The 27,084-nt window shown below is 36.3% G+C and overlaps 2 protein-coding genes across 5 annotated transcripts in view; one reads left to right on the forward strand and one right to left on the reverse strand.

Annotated features, from left to right (window-relative positions):
* deaf1 (DEAF1 transcription factor) overlaps positions 1-2,742 on the forward strand; it is a 30,065-nt gene extending 27,323 nt beyond the window's left edge. The window contains exon 14 of one of the 3 annotated variants that reach the window (XR_010893904.1): positions 2,645-2,725. Coding sequence is in view for 2 of the 3 variants with exons in the window: in XM_067379400.1 (XP_067235501.1) it covers positions 2,645-2,679 (35 nt within the window). In the remaining variant the exon portion in view is untranslated. Of the gene's footprint in view, positions 1-2,644 lie in introns of all 3 variants that reach the window. The other 2 variants (XM_067379402.1, XM_067379400.1) reach the window with 2 other exon arrangements.
* On the reverse strand, positions 2,662-25,806 carry drd4a (dopamine receptor D4a). 2 transcript variants are annotated; one of them, XM_067379404.1, is made up of 4 exons: positions 25,396-25,806; positions 15,245-15,357; positions 8,939-9,540; positions 2,662-2,873 (listed from the first exon to the last, which is right to left on the reverse strand). In XM_067379404.1, the coding sequence occupies exons 1-4, from the start codon at positions 25,423-25,425 to the stop codon at positions 2,662-2,664; spliced, it is 957 nt and encodes a 318-aa protein (XP_067235505.1). In that variant the 5' UTR covers positions 25,426-25,806. The 2 variants fall into 2 exon arrangements, with proteins under 2 accessions (XP_067235505.1, XP_067235504.1); XM_067379403.1 differs by lacking the exon at positions 25,396-25,806 and adding an exon at positions 17,331-17,950.
* Between the last annotated feature and the right edge of the window lie 1,278 nt (positions 25,807-27,084).

Consider the following 27,084-nt stretch of genomic DNA (forward strand, 5'->3'; position numbering starts at 1 on the left):
AACACACGAGAATGAACCTCATTAGTTCTTGCGGAAGCGTAACACGAGAATGAACCTCATTAGTTCTTGCTGAATCGTAACACATGAGAATGAACCTCATTAGTTCTTGCTGAATCGTAACACATGAGAATGAACCTCATTAGTTCTTGCGGAAGCGCAACACACGAGAATGAACCTCATTGGCTCTTGCGGAAGCGTAACACACGAGAATGAACCTCATTAGTTCTTGCGGAAGCGCAACACACGAGAATGAACCTCATTGGCTCTTGCGGAAGCGTAACACACGAGAATGAACCTCATTAGTTCTTGCGGAAGCGTAACACGAGAATGAACCTCATTAGTTCTTGCTGAATCGTAACACATGAGAATGAACCTCATTAGTTCTTGCAGAAGTGTAACACGAGAATGAACCTCATTAGTTCTTGTGGAAGCGTAACACACGAGAATGAACCTCATTGGTTCTTGTGGAAGCGTAACACATGAGAATGAACCTCATTAGTTCTTGCGGAAGCGCAACACACGAGAATGAACCTCATTGGCTCTTGCAGAAGCGTAACATACGAGAATGAACCTCATTAGTTCTTGTGGAAGCGTAACACGAGAATGAACCTCATTAGTTCTTGCAGAAGTGTAACACGAGAATGAACCTCATTAGTTCTTGTGGAAGCGTAACACACGAGAATGAACCTCATTAGTTCTTGCTGAAGCGTAACACATGAGAATGAACCTCATTAGTTCTTGCTGAAGCGTAACACGAGAATGAACCTCATTAGTTCTTGCTGAAGCGTAACACACGAGAATGAACCTCATTGGCTCTTGCAGAAGCGTAACATACGAGAATGAACCTCATTAGTTCTTGTGGAAGCGTAACACGAGAATGAACCTCATTAGTTCTTGCAGAAGTGTAACACGAGAATGAACCTCATTAGTTCTTGTGGAAGCGTAACACACGAGAATGAACCTCATTAGTTCTTGCTGAAGCGTAACACATGAGAATGAACCTCATTAGTTCTTGCAGAAGTGTAACACGAGAATGAACCTCATTAGTTCTTGCGGAAGCGTAACACGAGAATGAACCTCATTAGTTCTTGCAGAAGCGTAACACACGAGAATGAACCTCATTGGTTCTTGCAGAAGCGTAACATACGAGAATGAACCTCATTAGTTCTTGTGGAAGCGTATCACGTGAGAATGAACCTCATTGGTTCTTCATCAAAAATATCTTAATTTGTGTTCTGAAGATGAACGAAAGTCTTACGGGTTTGGAACGACATGAGGCAGAGTAATTAATGACAGAATTTAAGCCCTTTGATTATTATTTTATGATTAACTCTTAATTGCGATTCAAAATAGATGCTTTAATTTATCAAAAGCAGCAAGCGTACCATATAACGTAGTTAATGTTGGCAGTGACATTGATAACTCAAATCCATAACAAGAACAGTAAAAAAGCACCATTCTAGCACTTTATGCACTGGAATCAAACCGCTCTTTTCCAGTGTATAAACACGGTGTAACTGCATTCACTCAGCTTTTAATAAACACTGCATGACCTGTAGAGTACAAATAACGTGAAAGGCATAAAAACAAATACAACTTACACAGGTTGACTGAATTTTTTTCAGAAACATACAAAAAAAACTACTCAGTATAGGTTGTTCGCAGATTCACCACTTATGATTGCAAGGGTTCGGTTTTGATCTCCACACTGGAGATTACTTCATACACCCTACTAATGCCTGACATTGAATTATTCATTTATTGCTCCTAAAACTGTCAACCACAGCATAAATAACTTTTGCAATGTTAACTGTTATGTTTATAACATCACATCAATATTGCCTTAGTAAAAGTCTCAGCCACAATCTTCTTAGTTCAGGGCATTTTGTCCTTTAAAAGTTTGTTGCTAAGTGAATATGTAAAATTAACACATATTTGAATAAAAAAGGCATCGACCGGACAACCTCAATGTCTTCTGGACATCAGCACAAAGTAGTTCTTGACTGTGAAAAACATTTATTTCTCAGATGAAAGTCAGTGCAATCAGATACAAAATGAGCGCCCTAACTTTGACTCGTGGGCTGGATGAGCTCCTTCGCATATCACATGAGAACTGTAACGGCAAACAGAGGTCATCGTAGATGGCAGACGTTCCACAGACATTCCTGTCATAGAAGCTTCAAAGCATAAACTGGGCCTCATCCGTGAAAAACAAGCAGAACGAAATGTTTAATTTGTTCATAAAGCTATTTTTGCGTAATTGGTCGTATTCGCTTCAACAACAACATCCCAAAAACAAGTTCTTCCTGATTTGTCCAGCTCTCGATTTTACGAACAATTAAACATGCATGTGAATTTCATGCATGTATTTTGTGATTGCAACAATTTATGTAACTCAAGTATTATGCACTATTTACACAAATTCATTCTTCTTGCATTTCATCAGGAGGCCCTTTGATGTCAGCTTTTAAAATGTAAACATACAAAATTAAAAAGTAAAGTAAAAATGTAATGGCAGCAAACAGTTTAGTGCATTATAACAATGCTTTCATATTTGTGTCATACAATTTGCTGTATTTACATGTAAGCATCATTTGTCTGGTTTATTTATACTTTTGGGTATGTTTTGTTCGTAAACCGTTAGCGGAGAGCATGCTCAGGCTAGCAGCAGTTGGGTAGAGTCGGCAGGAACTTCCGGAAGAACTTCCTGAACTCTGTGTTGAAGACGGTGTAGATGACGGGATTGAGGGCACTGTTGACGTAGCCCAACCAGGTCACGATACTAGCGACACTGCCGGGGATTTCGCACTCCTCGCAGAGAGCCCTCATCGTGTGCACTACGAAGAATGGCGTCCAGCAGAACAGGAAGGCACCTGGAGATCGAAAAGTGTCAGGTGAAAAAAGATCTATTGTTGTCCAATAAAATGCTTGTAATCTATTTTCTACTTTCATAACTAATTTGTTTGCAGTCAATCAATTCACAAAGAAATTGGTTGTAAGGGAAGTGTCCTCATTAGGAAAGTGATGTTTTTCAGTATTGTGATATAAACTATAAAAAGGCTTTTTAAAAAATGCGTCCCACCCCAACTTCCTGTTTTAGTAGGAAAATCAATCAACACTGGAAGGAAACCATCATCTTTAAAGGGCCGTTCACACCAAGGACGATAAATGTAACTATAAAGTTTTAATAAATAATCGTTCTGTTCACACCAAGGATGTTAACTATGATGATAACAATAAAGATATAGTTCTAAAAATTTGAAATAAATGAATATCAGAGTCCACGGCACTGAGAAACAATATCATTGGAATTACTTTCAGAGCGTTTTTTTTTTTTTTCCTAGCTGATGAACAATAAAAAAAATTGCCAGCCAATCAGAATCCATCCAGCTTTTAAGAGCTCGAGCATTTAAAGTGACAGATGACAAAACTGGTGTTGTGGACGCTAATATATTTATCATTATAGCTTCTTTCATGGTGTGAATGGGCCTTAATTTTATGAGAATAGGAAAGTGTTTCAGTAATCTCACAAATTAAGTGCGATAAGGCCCGTTTATACCATGGACATTAACTATAGCTATAAAGTTTTAACAATTTTTCTAATTCTGTGAGAGTAAGTTCGTCCTCACGACAACTATAATGATAAGGACACAGAGGAACGATATTATTTAAACTCTAGCAAACTTATTCGAAATTAAAATTAAATTTTTATTTTATACGCATACATTTGAATTGCTCCTAACGTGAAATATTTTAGTAAGCTAATTCAATATCATGTAATCTCAATTTAAATATTTTTTTAATATGGAAACTTGGCTAGCTTTAAGTAGTTAATTTAATAAATGCTAACTTGCTAATTGGTAACATGATGGCATCATATCATAGCAATTTCTGAATGTGTACGACAATATAGAACATTTAACAAACCTGTTCTCAAACTATGCTTCACTCATCGCCAAAAAACCAACATAACAGGCACTCTTCAAAATTAGCAAAGCAAAACATTAAACATTACTAAATCTCCCACCTAACATAAATCATGCACGAAAACATATAACTCTTAATTTTAGCATTTACTCTCCAATTTTGTGTGCCATGGTAAAGCATGCTGGGAAATGGAAACCCAAGCCCAATTTCAGTTAAATTTAAGTTTGTCTAAATTAAAAGAAACAAGTTAATAAAACTCAAAACAATGAAACAATTCAAATTACTTAAAATGTGTCAGTTTCGTGAACTCAAAAGAAAAAGAGTTCTAGATGCTCATAAAAGTTAATTTGATTGAACTAATTTGTTTAATTTAAGTTCGCGCTACTCAAACCAATTAATTATTTTGAGTGTTAAGGTTGACAGTGTTCGTAATACTGCTGATTAAGTGCGTTACGGCCCGTTCACACCAAGGACAATAACTTTAATAATTGTTCTAATTCTACAAGAATAGGAAGATACACCACAACTATTAAATTAACAACACAGAGGAACGATAACATTGGAATTGCTTTCAGAATGATTTTTTCCTAGCTGATGTACGATAAAAACATTGACAGGACCTCGAGCATTTAAAGGTGCCAGACAAAAATAATAAACAGAACAATATCATCCATTGGTGTGAACAGGCCGCCCTAAGATTTATTAGTTTATTAGACTTAAAAATCAAACAACACACCGTAAACAAAAAAGTCCATAATATTCATGAACTGGATAAAAAAACTATTAAAAGCCAAAGAAATCTACAGGATCACATTTATGAAATAGCAAACTGAACATCTAACCCAGTCCTCTTTATTTTCCAGGCTTTTAAATCACTCTTTGGAGACTTCACTAAAATAAACTTCTCAAATGAGCAAGCAGCATCTCAGATCTAAGATAAAACAAAGTTATTTTATTCACTTCTACTCTGAGAGGTTCCAGACAGAAACGCAGGACTAACGGAGGGTCGCTCTTATCAGAGGAATATGAAAAATGATCTATCTGTCTAGGGTCCACAGATCCATCATCCATCAGAAGTGAGAGGAACAGGTAGGATGGCTGAAAGTCACTGTAAAGGACACCAAGTTTATCCCTGAAATACCTTGGTTTTTATGCTTTATTTTATAAACAATTGTATGTTTTATATAAAAACGAACAATTTTGATCTGAGATTGAGCTTTTGAACGTGACTGGCTATGTGTATCGTGGGAATCATGTCCGTTTGCATCAGCTGTGCGTAAGTCACAACTTAGTCTAGTTTTAAAATGAAGGGGCACTAAGTACACTACTACATATTTTTGCGTTGCACCGTTAAACATAATTCTACATATAATCGAAATATTTACGGAAGCCTCTGACCAAGAGTAACGGAATAAAATTGCATCAGTAACCTTTAGACATACAGTATATGATAATGTTGACATTTACACTCCTTTACATGTGAATACATTACTTTGTTTTAGTGCCTCTTCAACACACCTCTTCAAATCTGACCTAAACAGTGTGACACTGTGTGCATCGGTCCATGTTATACATATCAAATAAAATCAATCATAATAAATAAATGTCAATGACATTATAAACCTTGGAGGACTAAGGATATTTTTAAATATAACTCTAATTGTGTTCGTCTGAAAGAAGATAGTCATATACACCTAGGATGGCTTAAGGGTGAGTTAATCAAGGATAATATTTGGGTGAATTAACCCTTTAAGAACAAATGGTGCAACCAAATAAAGGACAGAGTAACAAACTAGCTAGAAGTTACTAAGCCTCTAGTGACTTCTGAACAGCCGGCGCGGCCCTATCCTGACCTTAAACTGTCCCTCTTTCTTGTCTGTACTCAGTTTGACAAGGAGTGAAAGGGTTTGCCAAGTACTGTACAGAGCACAACACAGGTACATCAGTGACACGTCCCAGGAACCCGTGAAAAGGATAAGTGCATGTCTTAACATGACGGCTGCCCCCACTCCGTCTGCTGGACTAAAGTGAGGCTTACATCATAATCGGATTGAAGGATTGGTGAGGAATGATTAGCCAATGAGGGCCAAAGGAGTTCCTCATTTCAGCAAATGTGGACAGTGTTTGTAATCACTCCTCTAAGCCCATTTTAGAAGTGAGACACTATTTTTTCCCCTCTTTATTTCAACTCACAACACCCTGTCAAGCAGCTACACTAATAATAAGTGATCTGTCAATTAATTTTTCGAATACGATTTTTTAAAATAAATAAAAACAATTTACTGTTGATTTTTCCTTCCAACAATCTGCAAATGGCAGGCTATAAAAGCAGATTGTGAAAAAAGTAACACTGTAAATAAATGTAACACTTTAAAGGTGCCCTAGAAAGTTCTTTCACAAGATGTAATATAAGTCTAAGGTGTCCCCTGAATGTGTCTGTGAAGTTTCAGCTCAAAATACCCCATAGATTTTTTTTATTAATTTTTTTAACTGCCTATTTTGGGGCATCATTAACTATGCGCCGATTCAGGCTGCGGCCCCTTTAAATCTCACGCTCCCTGCCCCCTGAGCTCTCGAATATAAAACAGTGCATAAACAAAGTTCACACAGCTAATATAACCCTCAAAATGGATCTTTACAAGATGTTCGTCATGCATGCTGCATGCATGTTTCGGATCATGTAAGTATAGTATTTATTTGGATGTTTACATTTGATTCTGAATGAGTTTGATTGTGTAATGTTAGCTTTAGCCACGGAGCACTCTGTTGGAGAGATTTATAAAGAATGAAGTTGTGTTTATGAATTATACAGACTGCAAGTGTTTAAAAATGAAAATAGCGACGGCTCATCTCCATGAATACAGTAATAAACGATGGTAACTTTAAGCACATTTAACAGTACATTAGCAAAATGCTAACGAAAAATTTAGAAGGACAATTTAGAAATATCACTAAAAATATCATGATATCATGGATCATGTCAGTTATTATTGCTCCATCTGCCATTTTTCACTATTGTCCTTGCTTGCTTACCTAGTCTGATGATTCAGCTGTGCACAGATCCAGACGTTAATACTGGCTTGTCTAACGCCTTGAACATGAGCTGGCATATGCAAATATTGGTCTTTTTCGGAGGTCTTTTAAACAAATGAGATTTACATAAGAAGGAGGAAACAATGGAGTTTGAGACTCAATGTATGTCATTTCCATCTACTGAACTCTTGTTATTCAACTATGCCAAGGTAAATTCAATTTTTGATTCTAGGGCACCTTTAAATTCAAAGAGCTTTTCACATTTTTAAAATAAAATGTCTTCATAGGAGTAGAGTGTTGGTTGTGCTGTTTAGTTGACATGCATACGCTCGTTCTATGCAATATTTGTAGTTTAAAATCGACTCGCTTACTGTTAGCGCAGGCTGCTTTGAAAAATGTAAGTACTCAAATTGAACTCAGAATTTAGATACTTAATACTTAAATGTAAAGTCTAGGGATGTAAATGTTGAGTATTTTTTGCACTGCAGGTTGGTTAGAAGCAGCCTTTTTGTTTTTAAAATTTAGATAGAAACTTTATACAATTCAGATTGTTTCAAAGCAGCTTCACAGTAATAAACAGGAAAATAACGGTTACAGTTGTAAAATAATTCAACAAATTCAATTTCAGCTGTAATGCAGATCTACATAGTGTCGTTATTCAGCTCAATTGAGTTCAGTTTATCACCTTTTTGCCTTCAGTAGCTCATTTTAAATGGCCCTGTGATGTGACAGAATATTTGTACTTAAATGCATGAATGTTTCACCAATCATTATTACATATTCGGGTCTTTAGCAACCCGGATCTATATCTAACACAAATGCCTCTCTAACTGCCGCAATGGTATAAAATGGTATATGATATTTTAGTAACAACTAAAAAGAATAAAATAAAGCATATTTCATCACCTTTTGGAACTTGAAAGGGTTAAATTTGAGCAAATGCTTTTTACCATCATCGCTGTCATCGTCAGAGCGTATTTCCTCAGTACATTCAGCATCTGGCTCATATTCGCCATCTCAACCATATTCTCAACACGTCTTCAGAATCAATATTTTGATCTCTTACAGTTTCTTCACCAGCAAGTGACGGTGACACTAATATTTGATTGTGAACAGAACTTGCTCCGCTTAAATCGCTGAGCCAATTCAAGTTTTGCTGATGATGTATTTTTTGGGGTTTTTTTGTCTGTGTGCATTAGGATTGAAACATCGCATCATCATTGTGTATCAGACACTGCCACCTTGAGGAATAAAGGTGAATTGCAATTGAGTCATCAGAGATTAATTGTTGTTGAAAAAATATACTTACACTATTACATACCTCGGGTCGCTAGCGACCCAATACACTTTTACAAAAAGTTAATTAGAAAACAGCCAATCTTTTAGAATTTTTCTAGAATAGAATGTTTACAATGAATAGACTGAGGAATACTAAGAAGGAAAAGTGAATGAGTGGCAGGGTAGTGAATGACGCCCCCTGTTGATAAAGACCCGAGGTATGCATTTAATGGTTAATATATTACTTCATGTAGTCTCTGAAATAGTAGAGGGTCATAAAAACTACACTCTAAAAAAATGCTGTGTTGAAAATGGACAAACCCAGCAATTGGGTTGTTTTAACCCAGTGGTTGGGTAAATGATTGCAGTTGCAGTTTTATTTAATTCAACTATTGTTTAAAAATGAGCTTAAAATGAACCCAAAATCAGACACATAATTACTAGAGGCAACAATAAAAATCAAAAGGTGAACATTTATTAATAAGCAATTTAATAAATGTTGATTATTTAATTATTATTTATTAAACATATTAATAAATGTTCATTTCCAACATATTTTGGGTTTATTTTAAACAATAGCTGGGTTAAATAAAACTACCCAGCTGAGTTTGTCCATTTTTAACCCAACTTGGGTTGTTTTTAACCCAGCATTTTTTAGAATGTAGAGTATAGCAAGACATGTCAACTTTAACTAACTTACCTACTACAACAGGAAGCACCTTCATTGCTTTCCTCTCCCTCCTGTTTATTTTCGTCCTCTTCCTTTGCCGGTTCTGGTTTTGATCTTGTTTGTAGCTCGTAACAGGGTAGGCGAGCATGGACACGGGCTTTGGGCTGTCAGGATCGGGGTAGTGATCCTGGTCCAGCTCTTCTAAGGTAATGTCAGTGAGGTCCTTATCGATCACAGGCGGCAGAGGAGGCGGCAAGCTAGACAGGGGCGGCAAGCCAGACAGGGGCTGCAGCGACGCGGCGGCCTCCTGAAGCTTTCTGCAGGCCTGCATGCTGCTCCTCAGCTTGGCCTTCCGCGCCTCCTCCCAGTTCCTCAGGCCCCGGAACATTCCGAAGTACAGCAACAGCATGATGGGGCACGGCACAAAAAATGAACAGACGGAGGAATAGACCACGTAATTGTTGTCCTCCAGCTTGCATTCGCTGTGGTCCCGGTTGGGGACGTTGTTGATTCCGAACATCACGGGGGAGGCCACGGCTAAGGCCAGGATCCATGTGGCGGAAAGCAGGACAATCTGTCGCTGGTCCACATGTTTGCGGTTGTAAGCAAGAGGGACAGAGACTGCGATAAACCTGTTGTGAACCATATGAGGTATTACAAGACAGTCCATGCCAAACTATTAAAACACATTTAAAAACGTACTCAACACCTTCCTTTCATCATTAAATGCTAGTTAAGCCACTGCTCGAATCTCTTATTGGCCAATTGAGTTGACCCAATTGTGGGTTATTTCCCTGAACCCTCATCTGCTAATCAAATAATATCACTCATATCCAACACGTGTGTATTGTATAATATATACAGCAATTTAGGGTAAAAAGTCCTTAAATGTCATAAAAATAAATGTCACTATATATATTTATTTTCATATATAAATTTTAATTTCGAATGTTTTTTTTTTTTCATTATTATCACTTTTATGCCTATTTCAAAAAAATCCCGAAAACTACAACTTAAAAAAGTACAAAAATATGTAAAAAAAATTATTATAAAGTGCTTAAATGTCATATATATACATATATATATATATATATATATATATATATATATATATATATATATATATATATATATATATACAGCTATGGAAAAAATTAAGAGACCACTCCAAGTTCAGAAATCAAAGTGGTCTCTTAATTTTTTCCATAGCTGTATCTATGTGTGTGTGTGTGTGTGTATTATATATATATATATATATATATATATATATAATGATCTTTATGCAAATTTTTTCATTATTATTACAGTATGCATATTAAAAAAACCCTGAAATCTACAACTTAAAAAAGTACAAGAATATATAATATATAATCAGATAATATATATCACTTAAATCTATTATTTAATATATATATATATATATATATATATATATATATATATATATATATATATATATATATATATATATATATATACCCTAACCCTTTATGCAAAATAAACATATTTTATCTTGGGGGTGAAGTGTTAAGTATGATTTGAGAGATATGCCTATATATGTGAGATTCATGCATATAATTTTATAGTTTTATATAATAACTGTTCTCTATGAATTTAACTTGTTCTCAAGGCTGCATGTCATCTCCATATCAGTGAAAGAAGAAGCCATGAACCCTGAGGCATCCCAGCATCTCACAACTCTGGACGCATGTGGCCGTTACACACAAATCAAACGCAGCAGTGTCTGTGTATCTGTTCTCAACACATTGCTTTTTCATGCTGATTCAGTGGCGAGTTCTGCCAAGTGGCGCATTTGCAGCCTTTCCTTGCATAACAAGTTTCATGCTGCTGAATCTCCAAAGAGTGCCGCCCTGAGCATATATCTCATTAATCTCCCAAAACACCTTCTGCTGAGCCACACGGAATGGTAGGAGGGACGATAATGACCCTGCGGTTGACTCGAATTGCCAGGTCAATGACGGCAGGACAGCGAAGGAGGGTCTAAATGATGAATTGGGTGTAATTCCGAAGTAATGTCTGCAATTAAATGCCATTTAGTTATTCTGAACACATTTTTTCTGCCAGTCTTTCTCTTCTTTTAATCATAGCAGGAAGCCACTTTTATTATAAATGCTATTTCATCGTGTCTTCAAACAGACCCACAATTAGGAAGGTAACCTGCTGTGACCCTTACCGCTTCCAAAATATAAAACTAGCTCTGAAATGTCAGTGTAATGCATGATTTTGATTCATCGATCCTCACCCCAGTTCAAGCATCAGACTTTAAAAGCATGTTTTACACATTTTGTGCCTGCCGCACGAACAGTAACTAGAGCCACAGACATACTTTAAGCTTTCACACTGGATTTCTACAACTCTAATCCCCAAATAAAGTGATTTTTGGGTTACCACAGTGAGTTTTTCCTTCGATAATGATTATAAAAAAAATAAAATGTTAATTGGAAGTGGGTGCAAACTATATTGGCATGAAATCTAATTTGCATAAGGATGGGAAACATGCTTACATATAAATGGTAAATAATTTTCTCTAAGGCCGTTTCTACCTGGTATTAAGATGCGTTTTGGTCGATCGGGTCACAAGTAGAAGAGGGAGACATTCCTGTTTACCCCTAGTGTTTTAATCAGTCTCTTTTGTCCACTTTTGACCACTTCTGTCCTGATTTCTTCGAGAAAAGGATCTTTGGGTGGGTAAATGTAAGGGCTTTTTCAGGGCTGACATCTTGAGTCTCGAGTCTGTGCAGTAGTGAGAAAAAAGTGGAGCCGTGATATCAAGGTCCCGCCCACACTCACACAAAATCAGTTAATACTGCAGAAACAATGTGAAACAATGTTTAAATTAAAGTTAAAGCTCCAATCACCTCCTGAAGATCCAGAAAAGATCCAGTCTGTTGGTGCTTCAGTGACGACTTCGCTCAAATATTTGATGATATGACGTCAAAACCCACATTGTTATAGCAGCAAATACCAACTAAAACCAAACATATTTAAAAGGTGCCGTAGAACGTCTTTTCACAAGATGTAATGTAAGTCTAAGGTGTCCCCTGAATGTGTCTGTGAAGTTTCAGCTCAAAATACCCCATAGACTTTTTTTAATACATTTTTTTAACTGCCTATTTTGGGGCATCATTAACTATGCACCGATTCAGGCTGCGAGGCCCCTTTAAATCTCGCGCACCCTGCCCTCCCGAGCTCTCGACTATAAGTGCAGTTATACAGTGCATAAACAAAGTTCACACAGCTAATATAACCCTCAAATGGATCTTTACAAGATGTTCGTCATTCATGCTGCATGCATGTTCAATGTTTAATTTATTTATATAGCACATTTAAAAACAATCGTAATTGACCAAAGTGCTTCACAAGATCCAACAGAAGAAAAAAAAAAAAAACTGATTATTATACAGACAATAATTTTACACAAAGTGCAAACAAAATAACCAACAGGTCAAGATATCAAAGCTCAACTAGAATTGAAAGCCAAGGCATAGTAATGCGTCTTAAGCAAGGTGCATCGATTCCTGTGAGTATAGTATTTATTTGGATGTTTACATTTGATTCTGAATGAGTTTGAGGCTGTGCTCTGTGGCTAACGGCTAATGCTACACTGTTGGAGAGATTTATAAAGAATGAAGTTGTGTTTATGAATTATACAGCCTGCAAGTGTTTAAAAATGAAAATAGCGACGACTCTTGTCTCCGTGAATACAGTAAGAAACAATGGTAACTTTTACCTCATTTAACAGTACATTAGCAACATGCTAACGAAACATTTAGAAAGAATATTTACAAATATCACTAAAAATATCATGATATCATGTCAGTTATTATTGCTCCATCTGCCATTTTTTGCTGTAGTTCTTGCTTGCTTACCTAGTCTGATGATTCAGCTGTGCACAGATCCAGACGTTAATACTGGCTGCCCTTGTCTAACGCCTTGAACATGGGCTGGCATATGCAAATATTGGTGTCAAACATATTAATGATCCCGACTGTTACGTAACAGTCAGTGTTATGTTGAGATTCGCCTGTTTTCTGGAGGTCTTTTAAACAAATGAAATTTATATAAGAAGGAGGAAGCAATGGAGTTTGAAACTCAACGTATGTCTTTTCCATGTACTGAACTCTTGTTATTCAACTATGCCGAGGTAAATTCAATTTTTGATTCTAGGGCACCTTTAAAGAACGAACACTTAAACTAACATCAGCATGATGAACACGGCCTAAAATGAATATTTAATATGTATTTTGGCTTGTTTAGTTTGTCTCACGTCTCATTACATTACATGGGGAGGGTGGGGTTTATGATCTATACTGCATCCAGCCACCTGGGGGCGATCAAGACACTTTAGCTTCACTTTTCAGGACTCCTGTGGCACCCTTGCCATTTACACTACAAAAGCAATTGTGTTCATAGTGTAGACCAAGGGTTTTCAACCTTTTTGGATGCGCACCCCCTTACCCAACCCCGTTTACTGTCGGGGATTTGGTGTTGCATCACACTGATCACGTCCGGTGTAAACAGGGTTAGTTAAAAACTGAAACGTTAAAAATATGAACAGCTTTCCGACTTTAGAGTGACGACTGAGTTTGTTTTTCGTTAATTTTAACCTTAGTTTTGATCATCTCTGGTATTCTTGATTTTACAAGCCACCAGTCCATTTTGTTTTTAGTTGTTTTTGGTCATATTCAGTTGCACCAAACCTGCTGTAACTATAGCCAACGATTAGCTGGGAGAATAGTCAAATTGCCCCCTCTAGTGGATGACTATAGATTTGCTAATAAAATCTCACTTTTACAGCTGTTTCACTTGAGAATTTCACTTTCACTTTTGAACTAACAGGTGCTCCCGCCACCCTTAACGATTTCTGGCACCCCCTTAGGGGTGTGCGCCCCACAGGTTGAAAACCCCTGGTGTAGACTCTCATGTGTTCAAACAGCCACTGAACACTGTCTACTGACCTAACGCGTAAACATTATGGGAAATGTGCAAGCCAGATGGGATTTAAACTTTGTCGGCTGAAGACACAAGTTTGATTTAAAGACGAAAAATGTACCAAGCACAATGTTCTCTCACCATTCCTGATTTCTAACATGCACTTACCTCATTCGGCCAGTCTTGAGGCTGTCAGAGCAGAAACGAAAGCTGATGCTCTCTGTATGTTTTTCTGTTGTCTCTGGTCGTGTTCATATGTAAATTGTGTTAGCTTATTTCATCCATTAGATCAAAAGATCTGAAAAAACCCATACATTTACCTGCCCATAGACCCTCCCCTCGAAGAAATCAAGATAGAAGTGGTTGAAAGTGGACAAAGTAGACTACCAGGTATAAGCTGGAATGTGTCTCCCTTGTCAACTTGTGATCCGATCCACCAAAACGCATCTTAAAGGGATAGTTCACCCAAAAATGAAAATTTGATGTTTATCTGCTTACCCCCAGGGCATCTAAGATGTAGGTGACTTTGTTTCTTCAGTAGAACACAAATTATGATTTTTAACTCCAACTGTTGCGGTCTGTCAGCCGTATAATGTGGGTCAATGGGAACTTCTTTTATAAGAATAAATAAAACTTGCTTAGACAAATCCAAATTAAACCCTGCGGCTCGTGACAACACATTAATGTCCTAAGACACGAAATGATCAGTTTGTGCGAGAAACCGAACTAATTATTTATATAATTTTTTACCCCTAAAACACCACTTGCACTCCAACTGCGTTGAGCATTCGCTTAGTGAGGTCTGATCGCATTCTGACAGCGGCAGTGATGTCTCGCGCTTATACTTCAAAGAGTGCCAGACATTACTTCTGTTGTCAGAGCGCGATCAGACCTCACTAAGCGAATGCTGAACGCAGTTGGACATAGTGGTGTTTTAGAGGTAAAAAATGATATAAATACTGTTCAGTTTCTCACACAAACCGATCGTTTCGTGTCTTAGGACATCAATGTGTCATCACGAGCCGCAGGGTTTAATTTGGATTTGTCTGTGCATGTTTTATTTACTCTTATAAAAGAAGTTCCCATTGACCGACGGCAACGTTTGGAGTTAAAAATCATCATTTGTGTTCTACTGAAGAAACAAAGTCGCCTACATCGTGGATGCCCTGGGGGTAAGCAGATAAACATCAAATTTTCATTTTTGGGTGAACTATCCCTTTAATACCAGGTGTAAACAGGGCCTAAAGTGTAGCTTTCATCTACTAAACCATGCAGATTCAGTCCAAACTGAATTACAATTGTTTTAATGGTTTTAGTTTTAATTTTAGTTGACGATAATAATGCACAGACACAATGTGTGCAATGGCTTGGTGTCAGACCCACCTGTCTATGCTGATGGCGCAGAGGTTAAATATGGAGGCGGTGCAAAGCATCACATCCATGGTCATCAGTGCATCACATAGGGTCATATTAAGGGACCAAACTCCATCCTGGAACTGAGAGGGAGAAGAAATAATCACCGTCTTTTACTCTTCACCCATTTGTCGCTTCTGTTATCCATGCCTCTGTCTATCCTTACCATGTTTTCCAATCAGTCTGTTCCCATGCCTCTCTGACCTCTTTCACCTTTCCCTAACCTCCTGTTCACAGCAGAGCGACTGTGTGAAACCTTAATTTCCCTATTATCCGCTTGGCGTTGTCACAACAACCAATCCAAACACACACACATACACCACATGCTCTCGGGCTGATGGTAATTTAGTACCTGATACGCATCACGCGTTCTAAAAAAAGAGATAAAACAGCAGAGGGGAGGATTTAATGGCATTTTAATTATTGGCCTGGAGATGAGGACAGACTCTTAATTGCTTTTTGGTAATGGCCTCTCTCCCATGCCAACGAGCAGCATTCACCCTACAAGTGGAAGCCATGAGATCGTGGTGAGGGGACTCATGTAAAATTGTAATTAAGCCATGGCTGACTCACTGGAGCTTAATTTCTTCATGTCCTTGTACTGAAGAGAGTCTGCCAAAAAGAGTTCTTTGCTTCGCTCCCGGTGACCTTGTCCCCGCTTGTCTGGGGCCCTCAGAATCCGGTCTAGGGGACACAGTGACTAGCATGTCCGATCGTTGGTTATTTTGGAGGCCTCTTTAGTGGAAACGTCTCGGACCTCGTGCCCGCATCCCGGGGTGACAGACAATGTGTATTGTGTGATGTGTGTTCATGATGTCCGCACTGGCAGAGACAGACAGTCTCAGCAGGAGGGGGACGTTGCAGGCCGAATGAATGCGTTTCTGCAAAGTTTTTCACGCAATGGTAACAATTGAGCATTGATGCTAAGTTCATCTTGTGCTTTTATGGAGGAGTGTCAGGTGATCAGATTGATTGAGTGTGTCAAGTCATTGCTGTTACCATTGTTAACCATAGTTAATGGCAAACTAATACAGTTCTTGTTCACTGCAAAAAATGCTTTTCTTACTTAGATTTTTTGTCTTTTTCCAGTCCAAATATCTAAAAAATCTTAAATCCTTCATTTTCTAGACAAGTAAAACTTAATGTCTTGTTTTCAGAAAAAAAAAAGTGAGTTTTTGCTGAAGACAAGCAAAATAATCTTGTTTTCGGTTTGAAATAAGATCGTTTTGCTTACCTCATTGGAAGATTATTTTGCTTGTTTTAAGCAAAAACTCACTTAATTTTGACATTTTTTTCTATAAACAAGACAATTTTTTAAAAATTTTCTGTCTAGAAAATAGCTTTTAGCTACTTAGTTTTACGTTCATATAACAAACCCAGCGATTGGGTTGTTTTAACCCAGTGGTTGGGTTAAATGTTTGCCCAACATGCTGGGCAGTTTTATTTAACTCAACTATTGTTTAAAAATGACTATATGTCCGGTTTAAAATGAACCAAAAATAGGTTGGAAATTAAAAATCAGACATAATTACTAGAGGCAACAATAATAATCAAAAGGCGAACATTTATTAATAAGCATTTTAATAAATGTTTATTTATAGTTATTATTCAATAATTAATTCAACATATTTGGTTTCATTTTAAGCAAGCAATACAGTCATTTTTAAACAATATATATATATATATATATATATATATATATATATATATATATATATATACACACACACACATACACTCAATATTAAATATTATACAAAATTAGATAAATATACCATGAAATCACCTTATTTCAATTCAGCAATTCTTTATACTTTATTTATATAAATTGCTGACTTAAAACAAACTTGGTTTACAAATACAAACATGTAAAAAAAGCAAGAAAGTGGCCAAAACTTACAGTTGACCCATAGGAGGGTTTTACCTGGTCATTTAAGATGATCGCCATGGTAAACCAGCTTAGCGGGGTTTTAAAGTAAGCACAAACCTTTCGGTTTTCTGGTCACCTACACAAGATTACACTATCTAGGTAAATAAGTAGGCTACCTTAACTCACCTCTGTATACACGAAGAGCGGCAAGACCAGAACAGCCAGCAGCAAATCAGCAACAGCCAAACTGACTATGAAATAGTTAGTTGTGGTTTTCAGCGCTTTCTCCTTGTAAACACTCAGACACACCAGCACGTTCCCACAAATGATGATGATGATCAATAATATCCCGAATATGAGCGCTGGGAAGTTGTAGTTCGTGGTGTGGCTGGAGATGGTGAGGTTGGCAGGCATGTCTGCCTCTATAATAACCTGTCATCTGGGAATCCTTTGATAAAACTCACCGATAAAACACGTTTCTTCTTAGCCATTATTTGAGCGTTTCTGAAAACTCCGAACGTTTCCACGTCCCGTTATTCTCGGTCTCTACAGGAAGAAAGACGTTGACAGTCCCAGTAAGCACTAAGTTCATTCTTCGTTGTTTGAGGCAAAAGTTTTCTGTCAGGTTTACAGCGCGGATCTTCAGCTCGGAGCCCGAGCGCTTCTATTTCCATCCATCCACCTGCGCGAGAGTCTTAAAGCGGCTTAGCGCGCGTTACTGGGGCGTTTCATATTGCCTGAGGTTATTGAAAACGCTTATCTTTATAATAACATCACTTGTTAAAGTTAGTGAATAGGGCTGTAAATAAAGTCAGTGACGTGTCAGCGTTTCACCGGTTGACCGTCCCGTGTCTCTCCTCTTTAGATTCACCGTAACGATACACGGGAGCGATAATCTGCGTGACGGTGGGTGTGACATTTTCCGCGAGTGGCTTAAAGACGGCGGTTTAGGCTAAATCTTGCGTTCTTTGAACACTAAAAAGCTATTTTTCTGTGAACATTAAATAGCTAATCATTGATATTACGTTTAGTCCGCATGTACGCATAATATAGTGATTTTGTATTCACTAAAAGATAAATATAAAGTAGGCTATATGACATTTTCGGGAAGCGTTCTGTGGCGTTTTCGTCGAGCGTAAATTAAGTTGTCGTTGCCCCCCTAAGCACAGTTAATCAAACTCCAACTGTAAACGCTACTTAAAGTTTTTTGTTTCAAGTTTTGTGTTATAACAACAGCTTCAGCTTGTTTGTTTTGGTCTGTCGTCCATTATGATCCTGCAAGTCTACTGTTGCTATGGTTACTACCCATTTGCGATCGATATTTAGGCTAATGCCTAGCCTGTGGAAAAGTAACTTTTGTAGTTATGATTTTTTTTAATGATATATATTTTTTCTTTCCTAGTATTAGGCTATCTATTTTTTCCATCAAGATTTTAAATTAAAGTGTATATAATTGTAGTCTATGCTCAAAAAAAAAAAAAAAAAAAAAAGAAACAAATTTACACAGTAAAATACCATTTTCCATTGAAAGAGTAATATACTCTAAAAACAGTGCATTCTGGGTAATATTTGTCATTTTCGAAAAGGTAACGTACTTTATCGAAAATTACAAATAATCCAATCCAGAATGCATTGTAATAAACAGAAGTACTATACTATAAAAACAATGCAATTTGGGTAATATTTGTTGTTTGCAAGATGGTAACGTACTTTCTCAAAAATGGCAAATAATCTAATCCAGAATGCATTGTAATAAAAAAAAAGTACTATACTATAAAACCAGGGCATTCTGGGTAATATTTGTTGTTTGCGAGAAGGTAACGTACTTTCTCGAAAACGACAAATAATCTAATCCAGAATGCATTGTAATAAACAAAAGTACTATACTATAAAAACAATGCATTCTGGGTAATATTTGACGTTTTCGATAAAGTAGCCTATATATTACTTATTTTTTAGAGTGTGTATGAAGGAAAGTTCTAGCATGTGTAAATAGTAATAATTGCCTAATAATAATAATAATATTTGGAAATATGTAGTTTAAAATAATTTTAGACAAGAGTTCTGCATGTCGCACTGCATGATCCATAGGTTATGCCAGCAGGACAGGGCTTAAACAATGGATTGTGTGTTTGTGGTTTGTGAAATGGCCAGTTTAACATTTGTCAAAACAAATTAGTGCTCCTTTCATTTGGGCTGTTGTGTGTAGAAGTTCACGCAGGTGTCTCTTTGTGTGTGAGATTCATCTGTGCCATTCATTAGACACAGTGGCTCATGGTACCATAAACAAACAGTGTTTTGGTTACAATGGCCATACAGTGCAAATATATAGACAATATAAATAATAGTTTGTAATAAAAATACATGTCAATGAAATAAAATAATATTAATAATTTTCTAGTCTTCTTTATTATGATTGGCATGCCTCTATAATCCATTCCACTGAGGAAGCTGATGACATCATTATCATAATCATCATCAACATTGTCATCACGATTAGTGTTTACTCCACCGTGGCGAGCAGAAATGTTTGATTGGGTCTAAGCTGCTTTGATCTGCAGACGTGGGTTGTTGGACTGGGCAAAGACGCTTGTCTAACCTTTCAAATCTGACCTTCAAACAACTACTAAATGATGTTAATTTGTTGACATCTGGCTTTCTGATTCAAGTCTGCTATTTTCAAAAAAATTTCAAAAAACATTTTTGTAACACATGGTCAGTCGTCCAGTACGCAGCCAGTGAGAGTGACCAGCCTGTGTGCCATAATCTGTTTTGCTATGGATTATCTGTGTAGGTTTCATCTGCATTATGATAAGTAATGATTTGACCTTTCCAGGTTGTAAAGACAAATGCAGGAACGTTGACCTTTTAGGTAGGCTAGCTATAAAAGGCCTGCTGTTTTGTTCAGCCAAATTGTGAGTAAAACTCATTAATTCAGTAAATTTAGTAATAATACAACATATGTATATTTATATATATTGATTGAAATATTGAAGATTAATTCATTAGTTTCTCTTTTTATAGATTTTGTTTCAATTTTATTTTGTAGCTAACCGTCAGTTACTTTTTAAAGAGCAATATCTACACCTGTGACCTTTTCTGAATGATATATTGTTATTATTCATTTTTGAGGTACTTGTGCACCAGAGAAACAAGTACGCAGCCATCTTTAGAATTCTGTATTGAACATAGTTCAAAGACTTTACATATAGGAAGACGTACTTTCTCCCATTCACAAGTAATAGGAGTGCACCAACACCCAATAGAGGGTATGTATAAACATCACTTTCCCGCCGGAACGCGCTCCCTCAGCTGGACTGAGTGGCAAAAGAACCTGCTGCATGACTGGATTAATAGGGGAAACTGCGAAAACGCGAGATTACACTAAAGGTTGGGCTCAAAAGTGTTCCTTATGACATGTCAAAGAAACCTAATCCATGGATATAGACATACAGCCAGAAGTCGTGTTTCCTGACATTTACATGTGCCTGATTTCGACGCTGGGAAATACATAAAGCAAATCTGCCTGTGAATATTTTATATAACTACAATATAGGTAGACTAAGTCTAAATCGGGTGATCACTTATATCAATGTTATATATTTCATCATATCGTCCAGCCCTAAAACTTGTATAGTTTTAGTCAGCGTTTATTTAAAAACACCCAATTATGCAGAATATAAGATGGTAAATATTTAATTGATGAGTTGTCAACACAATATATAACAATACATAGAGTATGATTTTACTACAAAATCCAACATTTTGACACAAAATAACAGCAAAACATGTTTCTTTGCCTGGAGTCCAGTTGTTTTTGTGAATTGCAGCGACCTATTTGCTTATTTTTTTCTGTAGCTTTCGGCAGTCTGTAAAAATATACCTCAGATTTTGTGTGAAAGCTATTTGTACAGTCAATCGCAAAGCTCTTTCCCGTTTTGGATGTGTTTTGTGTGTTTTTCGCTGCATTCATGCTGAAAACCAATGCTGCCACTCAGTCTTTGTGCCACTCAGTGGGCGTAACCGCAGTCCTAACGATCGGCGGTGACGTCACATGCATACCCTCTATATGGCGAATAGACCCCGCCTTCTAAGTGAAAGAGCCGTCCAGCGTTCTCAGCCTCGCGTTCATGACTGCGCATGCGGATTGGCTGGTCTAGCGTTACAAGCTTTTTAAAATGCTATTTGAACATAAAAAAACAAGATTTCAGTGTTTTCAAATATGAAATTTAATCGTTAGTGAACAGTTATGGAGAATTTGATGTCTCCAGATTCAAAAAGATAGTATTGCACTTTGATGGCAGTCGAGTGAAATGACTTGTTTGTTTTTTAATGACTTGTCTTAAAGGGACTTTGCTTAGTTTTTGCGGTTGCTCTATGGCATCGCTGTCGAAGAGTAATTAGTAGGGATGGGCGGATCGATCCTAAAGTATCGATACTTTCGATACTGGCGTGGTATCAAAAAGATCGATTCTCAAATAGAAGTATCGATCCTAACTGTTTTGTTTTTTTTTTTTTGGGGGGGGGGGGTATATTTAATAATAGTAGTACGCCGTATATTATTTACAATTTACTTAAATAGGAACGGCAGTGGGAACTACATCTTCTTCCGCTGTATCTCCGCTTGTCGAGACAGTGTTCGCTCACTCTGTCAAAGACAAGCAAGCACGCACAGTGCAGGATTTTAAAGGGAGTCGAGTGCGTGGCTGCGATCATGACAAAGAAAAAGAAGCATAATCTGGAGTTATTACACTCCAGTTAAGAATGATGAAGCTTCGTGTGACGTTTGTCAAAAAACAATACGCCACACTTTTTCAAAAGCAAGAGATTTTGATCAGTCAAAGAAAAACAGGCTGAAGAGGAGAAAGTCAACATTCACTTTGTTTCATCTCAAAAACCTATAAAGGAAAGAAATGTAGAAACGTGACAATTATTGAGAAAAGGTTTGTGAGACATGTTACATTTTTGTTTTTAGCCTACAGTGATATCTTTGTTCATTTAATTAATAATGTTCAGTATTTTTTAATAAATGTAAAAAAAAGAATCATGTCAATTGCAGTTTATTTAATATTAATAATGATGGCTATCAAAAAACAATATAAAATCACTCACATGAAAATATTTAATTGGAGTATCGGTATTGGTATCGATATCGTCGATACTCGTCTTGAAAGTACTTGGTATCGGATCGGAAAGAAAATGATTGGTATCGCCCACCCCTAGTAATTAGCTGGTGAAGTGGATTTACTTATTGTAGAGTTAAGGAAAGTTATCATAAGCATTGTAATGATAGAGGCGGATGTCATATCAAATGTCAGTAGAGCGGGAAGATTTTAAAACGAGCGGTTCATTCATAAATCTGTGGAAATACAAACCGGAAGACAGAACACAACGAGCGCAGCGCTGAAAAGGGGCGGGGCCACATCAAACTGGTTAGGTCAACAACTTTTGTTCAGCTGTGAATGTCCCCTTTTAGCTTTGTGAATTAATTAATTATTCAAATTAGGTTCCAACTCAAGAGAGTATGCGATTTCGGACGCAGCCAGTGCATAGTGCATCATTTGGGACACAATTACATACTACCATTATAAGTGCAATACAAAGTTTGTGTTTTTCTCAAGTGAAAATATTTTTGCACACATTTAAGCTCCAGTTGAGATCAATAATTTGCAGTTTATGGAAGTAAAACAGTTCTGTTTGTTTGTGTCCTGATTAAAGTATCAATCTAGTCAGTTTTTGAGGAAAAAGGGAAGTGTCCTTGGAAAGTTCAATTGCTCTTACACATAAATCCTTTGATATTTTCAGTTATCTTTCTTTAGCTCTAGACTGAAGAGTAAAAGTAAACACTCCAAATTTGACATTTTCATTTTGATTTGTGCATTTAGTTTAAGAAACTGCAGCATAAATTGCTGTGTTGTTATTAAATCACATATAAAACCATTTTCATCACCTGTGCGTGTCTCATCTACGCAATCTTATTCCCTTCTCATTAATGTCCGATTAAACCTTAAATAGTATTCTAATAAAACACTTACTGTCACCATTAGACGTTATTAAATCTTATATGTATTGAAGTGTTAGACAGTAATTTACTCTAATGTGTAATCTTTGGTTAAAGTGAAGGGACAGTAACATTAAATCTAGGAAGGAAAACTGAATATAAAACAAAGTTTCATCAACATGCAAAGCAACAGATAGGTTACCTAAATCAGCGGTGGGTGGAAAAAACAATGCTAAATGCTAATAATAAAATACAACTAACCATGTCATCAAAGCAAACATTTTTCCAATATCATTTTATTGCAATTTCAAAGGCATATTTTTGCTGCATTTGTTAACTTATGCATTTAAAAAATGATCACAATAACATTTGTGATATATCTGACAATTTTGCATATTGTTGAGGTTAGTTTTATGCCATGTATGAAAACTCTAAAAATGACATAAAACCCTCCAGCTGTAACTAACCAATACATTCTGTAGTGTGTTTTTGAGTGTGTTTGATCACAGATGGCTGACGGAAGCGGTGCAGCTGTTGCGCGCGCCTGCCATACTCTTACTGAGATTGGTTTTGGCTCAGCCGGGGCAGTTATACGACAGCAGGAGGGCATTATGGGTAAATGGTCATGTGGTGTGATCTGTTACATGAACATCTTTCACAGTGAGGGTGTTTGTTTACCTCTGTGTCATGGTGTAGATTTTGATTACAGGTTCACACACAAACAGCAGCTTACTCATCTACCCACATGGAAATGATTCATAATAATATTGATTTTCAACTTCAGTGAATTCAAACAGGGTTATTTATTTACATCATAAATAAAGGGAGAAGTGGTTGACCTTTTAAAAAGGATTTCCAGAAAATATTCAGTCACAATCTGTTGATGTTAATTTTACACAACACAATTTCACTGCAATTCATAACTATTTAATATTTTGTAGAATTGGTATGAATTCTTACGATCCAATTTGTTAGTTTTTGTACGATCTAACAACCCAAATGGTTATATTTTCTCATGAAATCGAATTGTAGGCAACTCATATTGTCTTTTGCCATGTCTACCACATTTAAGACAAACAACTAAGTTTTTAATCATGTTTTAAAAGTGTGACATAAATATTTGCCTATGTACAGCAGTGTCAGTTCAAGTTGTTGATGTCTTTAAACAGTCCTTTTTTAAAACTTACATATATATATATATATATATATATATATATATATATATATATATATATATATATATATTTTATTTTATTTTATCTTTTTTTTAAGTTCTGAAGTCATCTACAAACAACTGGAAAAAAATCAATGAAAACTGTCACTGATCTAGCAGAGACGTGCTCCCCTGTCATTTCTCATTTCAACAATCATAAAATTTGTGATGGAAATGTTGAGAATTTGTAATACTTTTAATTTTACAAATTTTACACATAAATTTAGGTTTGTAAGGTGAAAGTGCAGAGTTGAATATTCCTGATTTTTGACTATTTTTATAGGCTATTTATTATAAAAAGGAAAGTTTGGCTACTTTCATACTTCCCTGGTAATTGTTAGCACTTGACTCCCTCTGTTGGTTGCCTACTAGATCTATAGGCAGCATTAGCAGTAGGATCAAGAAAATTATTTCGGGATTGTTTGATTTGAACACAAAAATATTATCTGAAAATGTAAAGTTTTACTCGCTATCTTGGCAAATATGAGCACAGTTTGAGACATTGTTGAGATTTCCAGGAGAGGAGACACATGTGAGATAACTGGGGTATTTTTTTTCTCAGGCCGGTTGTAAGAATAGTGTTAGTAGTTTATGCAAGTTAGCCATATATTTTTAACCTCAATAACTTTTAACTCATCCATATTAAAAACATACTGGTCCAATTTGAATCCAAAAAGTAATACTGATCTCTTTGGCTAATCGCTAGTCGGTCAGTTCTGTCCCTCACAGCCTTGCTTTCAAACCTGTCATTGCGCTGCTCTGAATAATATTACCGTTGTTTTGCGAAATCCAGTCGTTCTCGTTCCAATAGGAATCTGTGCGAGCAGGAGTTTCGCTTGAGTGCGATTTATTTATTTTTTTTTTTTTACATGTGAATTTGCCGCGCTGGCGAACGTTGCTTTGAAAGTGACTTCTGGGAGTAGTGCTTATACATGGACCTTTTTTGCAGACGAAATTTAGCAGAAATATCACTTACGTGACCGTGCCTTAAAGGGTTAGTTCACCCAAAAATGAAAATTCTGTCATTAATTACTCACCCATTCCAAACCTGTAAGACCTTCATTCATCTTTGGAACACAAATTAAGATATTTTTGATGAAATCCGAGATCTTCTGTCCTCTCTATAGACGGCAACGTCATAACCAATTTCAAGACTCAGAAAGACATCATTAAAATAGTCAATGTGTCTACAGTGGTTCAACCTCAGTGTTAAGGCAGGAACACACCAAGCTGAAGGTCAGCTTTCGGGCAGTTTCTTCGTCGGCCGACTAAGTTTTCTCAGTGTTTTCGGCTCCAGCTGAAGTTGGTCCTCGTCGGCTTTTTTTCGGCCGATTCGAAATGTTGAATCGCTGTCCGAGCTCGTCGGTCCGACGGCTCATCTCATCATTCTGATTGGCTGTTCAGCTACTGCCACCTGCTGGTATGGAAAGGCATTTCATATCACGCAGGCGCAGAACTTTAATATCTTAAAACAATGTCTGTGCTACATAAATCAGATGTCTTGTAGATGTAAATCTGATAAATGTCTTTAAAATTGTGGATTGCCAACGTTCTAAATTAAATGTCATTCAAACAGCTGGCAGGGACAACTGGCATAAAGTTGGTTTGACGTTAGACGTTTGATATTCGCAAATTTAGGGACCGTCTCTAAAGTTACATCCGAAATTGGTATGCATGATTCTAACTTCAATAACATTTGAAGGGAATAATTTACAGTCATAAAACCAACTGTAAAGTGTTCATCTACATGTCAGCTATGATGCACACCTTTTATATTTTTAATATTTATTAAAATAAACTGTCAAATCATGTGTAAAAATGGCTTTTTTCATTACTGTATATATACATAAATATGCCATAATTTAAAGCTCAATAACATTTGAAGGGAATAATTTACAGTCATAAAACCAACTGTAAAGTGTTCGTCTACATGTCAGCTATGATGCACACCTTTTATATTTTTCATATTTATTAAAATAAACTGTCAAATCATGTGTAAAAATGGCTATTTTTCACTACTGTATATACTCTCATACATAAATATGCCATAATTTAAAGCTCAATAACATTTGAAGGGAATAATTTAGTCATAAACCCAACTGTAAAGTGTTCATCTACATGTCAGCTATGATGCACACCTTTTAGATTTTTCATATTTATTAAAATAAACTGTCAAATCATGTGTAAAAATTGCTTTTTTCATTACTGTATATATACATAAATATGCCATAATTTAAAGCTCAATAACATTTGAAGGGAATAATTTACAGTAAAAAAAAACAACTGTAAAGTGTTCATCTACATGTCAGCTATGATGCACACCTTTTAGATTTTTCATATTTATTAAAATAAACTGTCAAATCATGTGTAAAAATTGCTTTTTTCATTACTGTATATATACATAAATATGCCATAATTTAAAGCTCAATAACATTTGAAGGGAATAATTTACAGTAAAAAAAAACAACTGTAAAGTGTTCATCTACATGTCAGCTATGATGCACACCTTTTATATTTTTAATATTTATTAAAATAAACTGTCAAATCATGGCTGACATGTAGATGAACACTTTACAGTTGGTTTTATGACTGTAAATTATTCCCTTCAAATGTTATTGAGCTTTAAATTATGGCATATTTATGTATATATACAGTAATGAAAAAAGCCATTTTTACACATGATTTGACAGTTTATTTTAATAAATATGAAAAATCTAAAAGGTGTG

The sequence above is a fragment of the Chanodichthys erythropterus genome, chromosome 24 (assembly GCF_024489055.1).
Source record: "Chanodichthys erythropterus isolate Z2021 chromosome 24, ASM2448905v1, whole genome shotgun sequence".
Taxonomy (NCBI): Eukaryota; Metazoa; Chordata; class Actinopteri; order Cypriniformes; family Xenocyprididae; genus Chanodichthys; species Chanodichthys erythropterus.